The sequence below is a fragment of the Syngnathus typhle genome, linkage group LG8 (assembly GCF_033458585.1).
Source record: "Syngnathus typhle isolate RoL2023-S1 ecotype Sweden linkage group LG8, RoL_Styp_1.0, whole genome shotgun sequence".
NCBI classification, from domain to species: Eukaryota; Metazoa; Chordata; class Actinopteri; order Syngnathiformes; family Syngnathidae; genus Syngnathus; species Syngnathus typhle.
This window is the reverse complement of record NC_083745.1, coordinates 14,510,204-14,525,691: the sequence shown is the minus strand read 5'-3', so window position 1 is coordinate 14,525,691 and position 15,488 is coordinate 14,510,204. Positions and strand designations below refer to the sequence as shown.

At 45.0% G+C, this 15,488-nt stretch overlaps 1 protein-coding gene across 1 annotated transcript; it reads left to right on the top strand.

Annotated features, from left to right (window-relative positions):
• Positions 1-5,137: 5,137 nt before the first annotated feature.
• LOC133158440 (E3 SUMO-protein ligase EGR2-like) lies at positions 5,138-6,733 on the top strand. Its single transcript, XM_061285656.1, has 3 exons — positions 5,138-5,231; positions 5,302-5,887; positions 6,391-6,733. Exons 1-3 carry the CDS (start codon positions 5,138-5,140, stop codon positions 6,731-6,733), a joined length of 1,023 nt encoding a protein of 340 aa, XP_061141640.1.
• The last annotated feature ends 8,755 nt before the right edge of the window (positions 6,734-15,488 follow it).

Genomic DNA, 15,488 nt, shown 5'->3' with positions numbered 1-15,488 from the left:
AGCGTCTGATACGAGAGCATTGTGTTCGTATGGAGCGTGTTTGAAGTGAACAGCAGAGAAGAAAGCGCATCTGTAATGGCGGCCTCTGTATCATATGTGCTTTTAATTACCGTTTTTTTCCATGTATAAAGCGCCCCCATGTATAATACACACCCTAAAAATGGCATGTCGATGCTGGAAAAAAGCCTGTACCCATGTATAATACGCACCCAAATTTTTTATTTTATTTTTTTTATTTTATTTTTTTAAGTCCCAATGATCGTCACACACGCATCTGGGTGTGGTGAAATTTGTCCTCTGCATTTGACCCATCCCCGTGTGATTTTGATCCATCCCCTGGGGGAGAGGGGAGCAGTGAGCAGCAGCGGCACCGCGCTCGGGAATCATTTGGTGATCTAACCCCCCAATTCCAACCCTTAATGCTGAGTGCCAAGCAGGGAGGCAATGGGTCCCATTTTTATGGTCTTTGGTATGGTCTTAACCAGGGCTGTGGACCCGAGTCCGAACTCGGGGACTCAGACTCAATCGGGCTCTGTGCTGATTTTGACCGATTCCGACAATAAAAAAAATAAACATTTGTTTTTATTTTTTGTGCGTACGTATTTGCTTCCCTTGAGTTCAATATGGTTTTTGGTCAAACGCGCATGCGCGTGAGGGGAAATCCCGCAAAGGAGGAGGGACAAGCAGAGCGATACGTTTTGCTGGCTTTTTAATGAATGGCGACTGTGACTACGGGGGCCCATTAGGTCCATAAAAGCTGACAAGACGCTTGCCAAAATGGCAAGAAAAAAAAGTACAATTAAACGAATATATGACGATGAACACAGGACGTTTTTAACAGAGTTAAAGTTGTTTTTTGTTGAACGCTATGGCAAGCCATTCTGCCTGATATGTCGGACGTCATTGGCGCATTTAAAAGCTTCAAATGGTCAGCGCCACTTCAGCTCACTTCATGCCAATATCGATAAGGACATTGCAAAAGGGACTGAATTTCGCAAGCACAAGTTTGGAGACTTTGAAAAGTCAGGCAGAAAAATAGGTACAGTTTTTCAAAAAAATTACGAAGCACTCAGAGACTGTCACACGTTGACGTTATTGAATTTTATTTTCATCATGCTGCTGAGAATGCGCGTAAGAATACTGTCCACAGCCCTGCTTGCTTGTTATGAAGACCAATTTAATTGTTGCGTGCGCGCCCGCGCCTGCCTGCCTGCCTGCGTGCACGTACAAGACCCACAATGCCCCGCGCGCAGCCAAGATGGAAGAACCCTGGAGCAGCGAGAGTTTGTTGTTGCCTGTTTTGCCTCTAGATTTGGGGGGGAAATGAATCGTAAGTTACGATCAATGCGGCCACGTTGAGTTGCACTTAGGCTAATGTTTACATTATGTACCAATGTCAAGGACGATTATGTCACCCAGCTTATATCATTGATGTGTTTCGATAGTTGTGGGGTCGTCACTAATTATTTGTGTTTAGATAAATGTCTGAGGTATAATGGTGTAATTAATGATTAAAACTTGAAAGTATCTGTTTATTGTATTCGTTTATATGTATAATAAAGACAAAGCCATCACAAAACTGTTGTAATTATTTAGATTTTGATCTAAATTAGCCTTGAATAAAGACTAAGCAGTCATATGAATTAACAGAAAAAATGGACAGCCGGACTCGGACTCATGGTCAAGAGGCCGGACTCGGACTCGGTGCAAAAATCCGACCAAGTCCACAGCCCTGGTTTGTACTAGGTGTCCTCTCTGCATCCATTGAAGCCTGGTCATCCTGGAAGAGGGACCCTCCCATCTGTGGTCTCTTCTCAAGGTTTCTCATTTCCCCTAGCTGGAGTTTTGAGTTATTCCTTGCCCTCTCGGGAGTTTAAGATCAGGGGATGTTTGAGAATATTTGCTATTTTGAGTGTTGTTAGTCACCTAAACGTTGAACAGAGGCTGTGATTTACCGAAGTCAAATTCCTTGTTTGGCACGCTCGAACATGGCGAATAAAAACTCTTGAATCTTGAATCTTTTAAAACCTCAGAGTTTTGGCCTCGCAACAGTACATATTGTGCAATTTCAGCGGTATGACAGCAGGCCGGGGATTTGTGTTGAATTCAAGTAGGGCGTGTCCAAACATCAGCTTTTACTTTACAAAACTACAATGAACATTCTGGCCAATTTTTGGACCCATGTTCCCGACCAAACGAACAAGGTCATCAGAATCAATTTTAGTTGGTGCATTTGCTGAATTGCCCATTTGAAATAGTAACCAGTCCTTGAGAGATGGAAAATAAAAAATGTGTTGAAAAAAGAAGGAAAAGCTCCCATTTGTCAAAGAATTGAAAAACAGTTGATGAATGAATAGATCATATACATAGTTGTTCATGCAGCCCTCGATCTAAGCTATAAGGTCACGAATGGCCATGGAGTAGCTAATAAATGGACTTGCGTGAGCAATGGGATGAAGAAACTCCAAATTAACAATTTTCAACGTGAGCATGGAACAATCGTATTGTTGGTCCCGATGCCCCTCCTCCTCCTCCTCTTCTTCTTCTGGGCTCTTTGTGGCCACAGCCCACTCGAACCCGGGTGACGATGACCAGCAACTTTGCGCCGGGGCCTCCCTCAACCTCCTGCTTCTCGGTGTTCCTCATCCGGACGTCCCGGCCGCTCTCTTTGTGCTTCTGCCGCCGAGCCGTCGGGTTGTGAGATCCCCGAGACCACCCCACCAAGAAGGAGAACGAGAAGAGGAAACGGAGCGCTGCTGAGGTGAGTGGCATGTTTTGGATCATGCTGAAACCCGATGGAAACATTACAAGTGGAATATGGGACGGACGGTCCTTTAAGATTTGAATGCAGCTATCTGCTCCAAATTGAAGGTCGTGAACTGAAATGAAAAGCTTTTGCGGAAGCTCTCCTTTGCTTTACATCACTCGAGTTGACTCATCCTTGCAAACAAATCATCACACACTGAGTTCTTTTTGGAAACGGGACTAACAAAAACGTTTTTAGCAGCACGACCAAGTTGAAAGGTGACAAATGGAGATGAAAATTTTAATTCAAACTTCCTATTCAATCACTATGGAGTTCCAAATAACTTAACTTCCAATAACTCTGAAACAAATTTCTCATCACTAACATGTTGAAGGATTGATTGGTTTGCAACGTTGAATAATCAGTGAGATGAGAGCAACAAGAACATTTTGAGCGGCAGATCTGAGTTGGATTGTGCTGGATGGAGCTCATCAATCAAGTTCCTATTTGAATTTAAAAAGGTGGATCAAACACGCAAAGTCACACAAGTGTGTTCATGTTTTACTGAGAATGGAAGGTCAGTCTAACAAATGGATGTGATTGCAGTCCTTCCAGGAAAACGAACGGGCCGCGCCATATTTGACAATTGAGTCGACAATTGAAACACTTGTTTGTAGAAGAGGAAAGGGAATCTTTTCAATGAGTTGAGCCCACCGAGAACATCTGGAAAAGGCCATCCGTGTTAGACTATATATATGCACACACATAATATACATATATGATTCATCATTTAATTGAAAAAAAGAATAGACTAGTTGGTTATCCAAATGCACATTAGATGCAGCCCTATAATAAAGTTTCATGCGACAGCGGAACTGCTTGGGAAGGCCAAGGGCAGATTAGAGTGACATGGCAACACGCAGCAATTGAAATCTGATCGGACAAAAAATTTATATCCTGGAAGCACTCACTGGAAACATTAGAGGCAAGTGGAACAGCACCAAATGACCACAACAGGCTGTCCGGATGAATGAATACGTTCATTCGGACGACTATTCAAACTTGAGCTCGCAAATGTCGGTTGGCGCCTGCGATGGCGTTCGGGCCTCATCGAAGCTGAGCAGCCGCCAGGTGCGATGTGTCGCCACAAGGCTCAGGTGCTGCGTAGCAAACGTGAGAGGCAGAAGGTCTGCCGGCCCTTTCCTTTGCCGCATTTGCAGTCGAGAGCGGCTTGGGGCCAGACAAAGATCCATATTCACTACAAGCGTCCATGACAGATGATTAATCGGCACGCCGCGGTTCGCTAGCTGCCGGACCGCCGGCTGACGCTCCGGCCACCAAACACAAAACCAAACCCCCCCACCTCTTCCCCAGGCGCGTGGGCGAAGGGTAGAAGCGGGGTATCGTCCCCATGGAGCTCTCCGTGTGTGTTTGCACCAATAGTGCATCTCACAGGCATAAAGAGAAACGGTGCACGTACGTGTGGGAGGCTTTGAGCTCCAAGAATGTGTGTTTGTGTGTGTGTGTACGCGTGTGTGTGTGCGTGTGTGCATGCTTGTGCGTTTGTGTGGTGACCAAGCCCCCATCTGGCAGCGGGTGGGCGGCGCGCCACACAGCCACAATGGCCATGCTGCAACATTTTTGGAGGCGTGGGCGTTGAAAAGGCCGCGAGCGCAGGCTGTGCATGCATGTTCAGCTGAGGCGCATGTGAAAGAGAGTCGCCAGCCCTTCTGCTTAATGGCGAGCGCACGCAAGCGGGCTTGGGGGCGGGGATCGGGGTACCCACCCGCAACCCGCTGTAGTCTTCTTCAATGTGCCCCGCAGGGCATTTGCATTGTCACTTACGGCCTGAAAATAGGCCTTTCCTTCGTTTGGGCCTTTCCAGCGCAAGCGTTGCTGCCACGCCATAAAAAAAGCAAAGTCAAGTGGCACAGGTGACAGGCGGAGCCTGATGGCTTGTTTTTGAGGTCAAAACGTGCAAGTGAAATTCCTCAGGTTCTGACTAATTACGTAAAATCCTATACTTGATGACAGATAAAACAGCCTATATTTTCAACTGAAAAGCAAAAAGTATTTCTCTTTTTAAATCATGAGACAAATTCTCATTTCATTTGATTAAAGTGTCTTGTCCACGACGTATTCGGCAAGAGATGGGCTGGATCGGATGGGCAGATTGATGCAAAATGGGTCATCGCTCGTAATGTTATAAATTGCTGTTTCTGGCCGTTGCGACGATGCTGCACATTGTTTTGAGAGTGCACGCTGGCGCCAAGGCCAGTGTGTCCACAAATGGTCAATGACGTCACTGATTCAATTTAAAAGCCACCCACGCAGGATTTTGCAAGTGTACATGCATGGCTTTTTTGATGTGTCGTCACAATGAGCGCCTTAATGGGCTCCGTAGAGCGCGTGCTCACCTTTCCTGTCACACCCGAAGACAGAAAAAGACAAGAAGCGCAAAGGAATGTGCAAGACGATGAAGCCGGTAAGCTTTTGGCGACAAAAGTCCATGTCTGTCGCTTGACAACTTGTCTGTCTGTCTGTCACGCATCCAGGTGATCGTCCATTTGTGCACTACGGACCAACTATTCGCGTGCACCCCGTGCAGTTGGGCGTGGACGGAGGACGAGCGTGGACTGCTGCAGTGGCCGTGGTCAGAGCGGAGGTCACCTCACCTGTAGCGTCGGACGTCATGGCGCACAGCCAACCTGACATCAGCCACATGTACGCGCCTCCTTGTACGCACGCGCACCTCCACCCGCCCTCGTCGTACACGTGCAGCAGTGACGTGTACCAGGAATCCGCCGATGAGGGTTACCTGGCCGTACCCACCTGCAGCGCGGTGACCTATCACATGGCGCCAGCCTATAACTCGGCGCCAAAAGCCCCGCTGGTGGGTGACTACGGCGTGGGGGGAGTCTACGCCTCACAGGCCACCTTCCCGGACCGGAAGTCAGTGGCGGCGTACGCCTTGGACTCCCTCCGTGTGGCCCCTCCGCTCACACCACTCAACACAATCCGGAATTTCACTCTGGGCACCCCACCGCCCACACTGCCGCCACCACCGATGATGACTTCCTCCGCCACCGAGGGCCAGCTGTGTGCTGCCGCCTTGCCGGCCCACCACAACCTCCCGCTCAGGTACTGACAGAAAATTCCGGTCCAACTCAAGGACCTCCTATTTTTTAACCTAATTTGGATTATTTTTTTCCTTTTTAAATTATTTTAATGTCCTTTAATTGGGTTTACAAGGAGAAATGCCAGCACTTGTTTCAAGCTCTTTGAGTGGTTCAAAAAGCCAACCTAAGTTGTCTTTGGCAGTTGATATATGTAAATAAGCTGTGCTCCAAATTGTGTGGCGCCAGCATTTCTTAAGGCAACCTTGTTCCTCCTTGTACCTTCTACGCGACCTCACTAGTCTAAACACACCTTTTCTGATGAATATTGCAAAATAGTGAAATAAGAATTTATTTATACAGCGTGCCCAAGGCCATTTGAAGGCCAATTTCATTGCTCACGTTACGTTATTGCCGTGCACATGGACAGCATGAGAGGGTTAATTTTCCTCCTTATGAAATGGGGGCATTTTTGAGGGGAAAGCCAATTTGAGCGCATGCAGTTATGTGGCGCTCGCCCCCTTACAGGCCCATCCTGCGCCCGCGCAAGTACCCGTGCCGGCCCAGCAAGACGCCCGTGCACCAGCGGCCGTACGCGTGTCCGGCCGAGGCCTGTGAGCGGCGCTTCTCGCGCTCGGACGAGCTGAGCCGCCACCTGCGCATCCACACGGGCCACAAGCCCTTCCAGTGCCGCATCTGCATGCGCGCCTTCGGCCGCAGCGACCACCTGACCACGCACGTCCGCACGCACACCGGCGAGAAGCCCTTCTCCTGCGACACCTGCGGGAGGAAGTTTGCGCGCAGCGACGAGCGGCGGCGGCACGTCAACGTCCACCTGAGGGCCAAAGACAGGAAGGGCACAGCTTGCTGACGTCACCCGCACCAGGAGGCAGACAGAGGGCGTCCGCATTTCAGGGAGTATGCCACGCGGGCCCCCTTGATGATCTTGAGGAAAAATGCGGAAACAACTCAGGGAGTCGACAATTAAACCGCATCAGAACAAAACATCTTCATGGATTGAGACACAAGCCCGATCTCGACAATTCCATATTGTTGAAATTGTATATATAATGCAAACATCTTGTGATCCGGGAGTCGTGAATGAGCGGGGATTATGAATGCGACTGACTGCACGCGTCCACAACCTTCCATCCGTCTCGTCTCCCCGATCACGCAAAAAGGCTTCCGAGCGGACGCTTTCGGAATCGTCCTAGTGCAGTGCTTCTCAATTATTTTCTGTTACGCCCCCCCCTAGCAAGAAGAAAACTATTCGCGCCCCCCCCCCTTCCCCACCGTGACTATCCTAACTTGTCTTGTAAGTCGTAAAATGTTGCACTGTCGCAAACGTCACAGAAGTAACAATGAGAGCGCCACTGCCCCCTGCTGGGAAGATGCGAAATTACACTTTATTCTAGTACTGCAAAAAAAAAGCCTGTTCCCCAGGGTCACACGCGCCCCCCCAGGTATAGCACGGCGCCCCCCAAGGGGGGCGCGCCCCACTATTTGAGAAGCACTGTCCTAGTGGAACCGCACTCAGCTTTGGACAGACTGTCAGATTTGGCAAATCGGGTACGTGGTGTGGTCGAGAAGATCAAAATCGAAGAAGGAGTCTGATGAGCGATGTCCCTTGTGGGGCGCGGTCCGCTAGCAGCGTCACACATAAGCTAGAATTTTTTTGAATTACTAAGAAAATGCTATTTTGGGGTTTTCTCATCTTTTTCTACTGACTCTCAATGAAACACTTTCTTTCTCACAAGTACAGTGTACGCTTTTCTTTGTGTACATGCTTAATACTTTGAGCTCCAAACAAAATAAAATCTGCCACTCGCTACTTCTTCGTGTGCGTCTTGTAGACATTGTGGTGAATTCTCTTCGATGTTCAGCTGGTCTTCAAAAGCAAGCGGTGGAAAGGTGGCTGGCTTGGGGAAGGAAAACTTCAGTGACACACGGCTGATTGGGAAAAGATTTTATTCAACCGATGTCAGATTTGAAGTGTCTCTCTCTAGCCAAAAGTGTCAAGTCCCCCCAAGTCATCCCACCCTTGAATCTTATACCCCGCGCCCCCACCTCACTCGAGCGCATGCACACGAGGGCTGCTGGATGACCTCTGACCCGCCAGCCTGCCTTGCTGATTCTACACAGATGGCCAACCGCTGTATCTATACATCCTGGTGACAGGAAGTCTGCCTTCTTGGATCAGGCCCCATAAAATCCCACACGAGCGTGACCTGGTCACACTTAGGCTTAGAAGTGAAATATACATTGCATGGTACCAGAATAAAAATATACTACATGTTCCCCCCTTCGAGACACTCGAAGTGTCTCAACAACAGTCCGACAAGAAATTACATTCAAAGATTAAAAAATCTTCCCCCAACCATTTTGTGGTTTTCGTCTTCAATTTGGACCTATTTGTTTCATCCTAAATCACGCTCAAGGCATGCTACTTAAGGTTACATTAACTAGGAAAGCTCATCCTAATTTAATACCAAATTACTCCTTGGCAGCACTCTGAGGCCTCTCAGGAACCACACTTAACCAAGATTGAATTCCCCAACCCTGTTAACCAATTGACGCCGTCCGCACACCCCCCTTTGGTACTACATCAACAACGCTGTCAATTTGGAGATAAAAACTTTGCTGTGGCCCGTTAGAAGCCCCAAAACGTTGCCGGACCGCCTTCGAGAAAAAACCTCGCCAATCTAATGACGAGGAAAAAGAGGGAGGTCCATCCTACGTCCCCCCAGGGACTCCCCCCCCCCCCCCCACCTGGCGTCAGCCAGGTCAACGGAGCCCCGGCACACACATCACATTCCACAATAGGTAGCAGAGCTCCAACAACAGAAAAGCAAAGAAACAACACATCCCCCGCAGTGTTGCCCCCTCGCATGTACAAACCGGATTCGGTTGAAGTTGGGAAATTGTGGAAAATGTAAATAAAACCAAACTACAACGATTTGAAAATCTTTCTCAACCCCTATTCGATTGAATACACTACAAACAGAACATATTTAATGTTCAAACTGATAAACTTACCGTTTTTTCCCATGTATAATGCGCCCCCATGTATAATACGCACCCTAAAAACGGCATGTCGATGCTGGAAAAAAGCCTGTACCCATGTATAATACGCACCCAAATTTTGACTCCTACTTAAGTCCGTAAACGTAAAATTATTTCAGAAAAAAGATCATCTTTGGGAACAACCGGATATTATTCTGCCGGTCAGTATCACTGCGCATGTGCTAGCAAACTCAATAGCGAAGAAATATTTCGGATTTGTGTAGGGTACATTATGACAGCAAACGAGCAGGTGATCGAGCAAGCGTCTGATACGAGAGCATTGTGTTCGTATGGAGCGTGTTTGAAGTGAACAGCAGAGAATAAAGGAACAAGGCAAAATGTTGTGAAATAAAATATTACCTGTAATACGCATTTTGTTATTTGCTGATTGAAACTGCTAATTAAACTGTGAATTGAAACTAATAGGAAGAAAACAACTCTCGCTCTTTATATAGCTGACGTGTCTTGCGCATCCGTTCTGCGCATCTGTCATGGCGGCCTCCGTATGATATCCGGTTTGCGATGGAGATTAAATATTTGACAATAAAACACCATCAAGGACTCCACCATCGCATCAAACGATGTGTCGTCAATTATGAATTTTAATAAGTGTGTTGGGCAGGATGGCTGAATGCGATGCGCGATTGACAACAAACAAGAAGAAAGGTGATTTCAAGTTTTATTTCGAGGGAGATTTTCTTCAAAAATTGTTGTACCATGATTTTCTTTAAAATAAAAATAAAAATTTTTTTTGTGTCCATGTATAATGCGCACCCGAGATTTTAGGACAATAAATTAGTTAAATTTTGCGCATTATACATGGGAAAAAACGGTAATTGTTTTTTGCCAAATAATAATTAACTTCGAATTTCATGGCTGCAACACTTCCAGTAGAAGTTGGGAAAGGTGGCAAAAAATACAGAGAAAGCTGAGAAAAGCTCATCAAACACCTATTTGGAACATCCCACAAGTGATCAGGCTAATTGGGCACCATGATTGGGTATAAAACGAGCAGGATGGGGCGAGGTTCACCACTTAGTCCACAACTGCATGAGCAAATAGTTGAACAGTTTAAGAACAACATTTCTCAAAGCAAAATTGCATGGAATTTAGGGTTTTCAACATCTACGGTGCATAATATTAACAAAATGTTCAGAGAATCTGGTGAAATCACTTCACGTAAGCGCCACGGCCGGAAACCAAAACTGAATGACCATGACCTTCGATCCTTCAGACGGCAATGCCTTAAAAACCGACATGAGTGTGTAATAGGGGTGTAACGATTCATCGATACACATCGATTAATAGATATAATGGTCTACGATTTATTGGCATCGATGCTAAACGTAAACATCGATTTATATCGCCGTGTTTGACCTCGGACATTAGACGCGACTTTATTTTGAAATCCAGTTCATTGTTGCTTGCTTCCTCTTTCCGGGAGCAGGGAGCAGTGCGCGGCGGCGTTGTGTTGTGAGCAGAGCACGCACGTGAAAGGGGAGTCGACAACTAGTACGCGGCTCCTGGGCTGGTGCTATGGATAGTGTCCAAAAAGACGAGGAAATTTGCTCCCCTTTAGGCTTCAAGTCATTCGTTTGGAAGCACTTTGGATTCCAAAGAAAAGATGGCTCAACGGGCAAGACACGTGCAGTTTGTAAATCCTGCCATGCGGTGATAAAATATTCAGGGAGCACAAATCTCGCCGCACATTTAAAGAAAAAACACGACATCAAAGTTCAGTGTTAAAATAAGCACTTTGTATACTGCAATACTCTTGTAATTTCCTAAATAAAGAGTTTGCAGTACCTTGTTGATTTGCGTATGAATTGTTATAAATCAGGATATTATTCTATATTTTTTATAAAAAAAAAAAATCGATCGTAGAGCACTATCGCGATATATCGTGAATGAATCGCAGCAGGCTTTAAGATATCGGCAAGTATCGTAGTTCTTTGCATCGATATGATATCGTATCGTGACAAAACCCGCGATTTACACCCCTAGTATTTAAGTTCTGTTTGCGGGTCACTCCCTGTCGGAGCATTGCGCTTGAAATGTGAACCATGCATGTCTCACGGTCACGGTTTGTTTGGTTCCTGTCTTTTGTTTCACGCTTTGGTCTGTTAGTCTTGTTAGTTTGTTGGTTAGTCACGTCAGTTTGCCGAATCTTTTGAATTTGTTGAAATAAACCCTGGTCCAAGCTGCACTTGGTCGCCTCGCTCCATTTCTCCACTCCGAAGCCGTGACAGTTCAGTGTTAAAATAAGCACTTTGTATACTACAATACTCTTGTAATTTCTAAATAAAGAGTTTGCAGTACCTTGTTGATTTTGCGTATGAATTGTTATAAATCAGGATATTGTTCTCTATTTTTTATGTAAAAAAAATATATATATCGATCGTAGAGCACTATATCGTGAATGAATCGCAGCAGGCTTTAAGATATCGGCAAATATCGTATCGTAGTTCTTCATATCAATATGAAATCGTGTCAAAACCCGCGATTTACACCCCTAGTGTGTAAAGTAGTGGTGTCCAAACTACGGCCCGCGGGCCAACTGCGGTCCGCGGTCCAGTTTTTATTGGCCCGCAGCAAAGAAGTACTGGGCAGGCTAACGAGTTAGTGGAAAGATGCTAATTCGCGATCGTGCTAACACGCGCAAACGGACCTCTAAAGGAAATTAAACGAACATTTGGAGCAATACTACATTGTCCTAAAGGTTAGACACGGGTGATCATTCATTTCTCTTGTTAGGAGACACACTTACATCGCCAATTACTCCTGTACCACTCCTGTAGTGGTATCGCCTGAAAACGGCCTTAAAAATAAATATCCCTACCTCAAATCAAAGCATGGCTGAATAACATAAATAACATGGAGAATTCTTAACACGAATTGTAAATATGTTTTTAGAACAACTTTTATTATACATTTTTTTCATAACAAGGTAGAAGTGTACATACTGTAAATATGTTCTTATAACTCTTTTATTATAACAATTTTCTATAACAAGGTACAACACTGTAAATATGTTTTTAGAACTCTTATTATAATAACCTTTAAAAAAAAAAAAAGGTACAAGTGTACGCACTGCAATTGTGTGGGCACTCCTTGCCTTCTGCTGGCGTGTGGGCAAGTTTTGTGCCCTAATTCCTCAATTTAGAAGTTTTATTTTGACTTAATTCTTTTTTTCAATTTGGGAAAAAAATCCGCGATGTAGTGAAACCGCGATAAACAAACCGTGATGTAGCGAAGGATTACTGTACATCACTGAAAATCAAGGCAATGTGTTTGTCTAATTTGTAAAGAGACGGTTGCCTTGTTTAAGGGTTTCAATTTAAAGCAGTGCTTCTCAAATAGTGGGGCGCGCCCCCCTTGGGGGGCGCCGTGCTATACCTGGGGGGCGCGTGTGACCCTGGGGAACAGGCTTTTTTTTTGCAGTACTAGAATAAAGTGTAATTGCGCATCTTCCCAGCAGGGGGCAGTGGCGCTCTCATTGTTACTTCTGTGACGTTTGCGACAGTGCAACATTTTACGACTTACAAGACAAGTTAGGATAGTCACGGTGGGGAGGGGGGCGAATAGTTTTCTTCTTGCTAGGGGGGCGCGTAACAGAAAATAATTGAGAAGCACTGATTTAAAGTGACACTGTCAGATTAAACATGCGAACGCATACAACCAGCTAACAAGGAGTGACCGCGCTGATAAAGTGAAGCAGCTCCAAGCTGAACTGGCATCACAGCAGCGATTCTTCACACGGGACTGAGTCAAAAATAAATATTACTAAAGCAAGCTACGAAGTGGCCATGATGTTGTTATGGACCTGTAGACCTGACACAAACTATTATTTTCTGAAAGATAATGTAAATGACAAGCGCAAAATTCACTAGTTAAGTTTTAATAATAACAGAGCACTTTGCATTACTTATAACTCCCGTTTAAAATGTTCATGAGGCAAAAGTAATTTTAAACTCATGTAAATTTAGGGTATTTCATACAGTTTGTTCAATGTTATCTGACTCTTCAGATACGAATGAAAGGCAGAATTTGTGTTTTTAGAGTTGTTCACATCTGCCTGAGTGACTCATATTTGGTTATTTTGTCATTTGAAAAATAAAGACAATTGTGACAATGAAATTTGTTTTATAACAGGGTGTATTTTGTGCATGACATTTTTGTAGTTAAAAAATGTCCGAAAAAACAATTGGCCCCCGGGCCCCTTCATCGTAGGATTATGTTGGAATGTAACCTGTAATAATTTACCTAGCTTGTCTTGTCTTAACAAAATTAGTAGAACAAAGTGCTAAAATCTTTTCAACTGATTGACTAGCAGAGGAAGCAATCAAAGTTGCTTTGTTTACACAACGTCGTAAAAGACCCCCTGCTATGCTTTAATCAGCAGGCCAGGGGCTTCACCCCATCCTGTCCACCCACACTCCCACTTTCAACCCCACTCTGTTTCTCTCAATAAATATGCACCTGATAATGCCTGAGTCAGATCTCATTTGACCATCGCTGTAAGCACAGCGACGAATGAACTCTCCACCTGCAGGTGTCTGAAACGACTAACTTGTCTCCAGTGTGGTTCTTGCAAAATAAGTTAGAGTGAGCACCACCCTAACACACGTTTTATTGGACTTTCCTATTTTTCTTATTCCTTCATTCACACCAGACATGTCACTCACTTGCTGTGCACGTTTACCATTAAGTTTTGTGTTGTTGTTCCATTTTTATTAGTATTTTCTTTTTTCTATTTTCATTGTATTTTGTCATTTACATTTAGGGGCCACTCCCGCCTTTCAAAATCTATATTTTGACGACATTTGACTAGGGGAGACAAATCCCCCCCAGAAAGCCACGGCCACACGAGCTCCATTAACTATCCCCCTTAGGAGCCCCTCCTCCCCCACACACACTAGGCACGAGCATACCGCGATAACTGTGAGTGAAAGCTTCTCACCTTAATCTCAGCCTGCCGGCCGGATGCTAGATGCTCGCACCCAGGCGGATGAGGGCTCCCTGGAGAACACGAGAACTGTTCGTGATGCCAAAAATGTGGTGAATTCTCTTCGATGTTCAGCTGGTCTTCAAAAGCAAGCGGTGGAAAGTTGGCTGGCTCGGGGAAGGAATACTTCAGTGACACACAGCTGATTGGGGAAAGATTTTATTCAACCGATGTCAGAATCGAAGCGTGTCTCTCTAGCCAAAAGTGTCAAGTCCCCCCAAGTCTTCCCGCCCTCGAAAGTTATACCCCGCGTCCCTACCTCACTCGAGCGCACGCACACGAGGGCTGCTGGATGACCTCTGACCCGCCAGCTTGCCTTGCTGATTCTACACAGATGGCCAACCGCTGTATCTATACATCCTGGTGCCAGGAATTCTGCCTTCCTGGACCAGGCCCCATAAAATCCCACACGAACGTGACATGGTCACACTTAGGCTTAGAAGTGAAATATACATTGCATGATACCAGACTAAAAATATACTACAACATCTACAGATGTTGATCTGTTTGGGGGCTATTTTTACTCCGTATAGAGTTCTCAGTTTTCTATTACGTAGTTTTGTCTATTACATCACATCCGATCAGGCGGGACAAACCAAACAAGGTAATGGGTGTTGACAAACTGTTTTGCAAACCCACTATCTTTATTATTCTGAAAGAGTTTTGTAGTCCAAACAACTAAAGGATGCTGAAGTGAAGAGATCAATTTGTTCCGTTGTTGGATGCATCATTCTACACAAATCATTGCGTCATACCCCAACATCAGAACCTCAAACAAGTGGCTGGTCAAATTTAAATTTTCAGGCAATGTTCCCACGTCTGTGGGCAAAGTCCTGCTTGTTCAAGGAGTGTTTCAGAAATCATTTGTCAGTATAGAGTGATTCGCTGAAAGACTTTGTTTTGCTGACGCTTCAGTTCCTTCAAGCTATGGAAACAACGGACAAAGCAAACCAGTAAGCTTGCGATGACACAAAAATAAACTGTATTTCACTTCAATAACATTGCGTGTCAAGGCACTTGTTTTCATTGCATTTCATTCTTTTTATTTTGGAGCTGTGCGCTTTATATTTTCGCTTCTTATGGGTGTATTTGAGTAGTTGTATGAGATGAATTGCATCGAAGGTGCTGTTTTATTCTTGGGGAACACAATACTGTGTTAAATGCATTCGATAGTTTCTTGCTAGCACTAGTATTAGCTTACTTCGTAGCTTGACTTGAGTGCTTGTTTACAAGACGTGTTCATAAATATTGTGAGGGGATTTAGTTGGTTACGTGTCATGTATGTATGGACAAGTCTTCTGCCGTTGACATCTTTTAATTAATCAAAAAGTTTATAGCGCAAGTACACGCTACTTCGGCTAAAAAACTACAAATATGTCAACCGGGAAGGCACGTATTTTCCGGACTATAAGTCGCTTCGAAGTACAAGTTGCACCAGCCATAAAATGCATAATAAATAAGAAAAAGAGCATATATATAAGTCGCACCGGAGTACAAATCGCAGTTTCAGGGGAACTTTATTTCACAAAATCCAACACCAAGAACAGACATGAATAGG

Bases quoted from the DNA above. Each gene is read 5' to 3' on its own strand.
- LOC133158440 (XM_061285656.1), top strand. From the start codon at position 5,138: ATGGGCTCCGTAGAGCGCGTGCTCACCTTTCCTGTCACACCCGAAGAC. The intron at 5,232-5,301 runs GTAAGCTTTTGG...TCACGCATCCAG, and splicing joins TGTGCAAGACGATGAAGCCG to GTGATCGTCCATTTGTGCAC. The intron at 5,888-6,390 runs GTACTGACAGAA...GCCCCCTTACAG, and splicing joins CACCACAACCTCCCGCTCAG to GCCCATCCTGCGCCCGCGCA.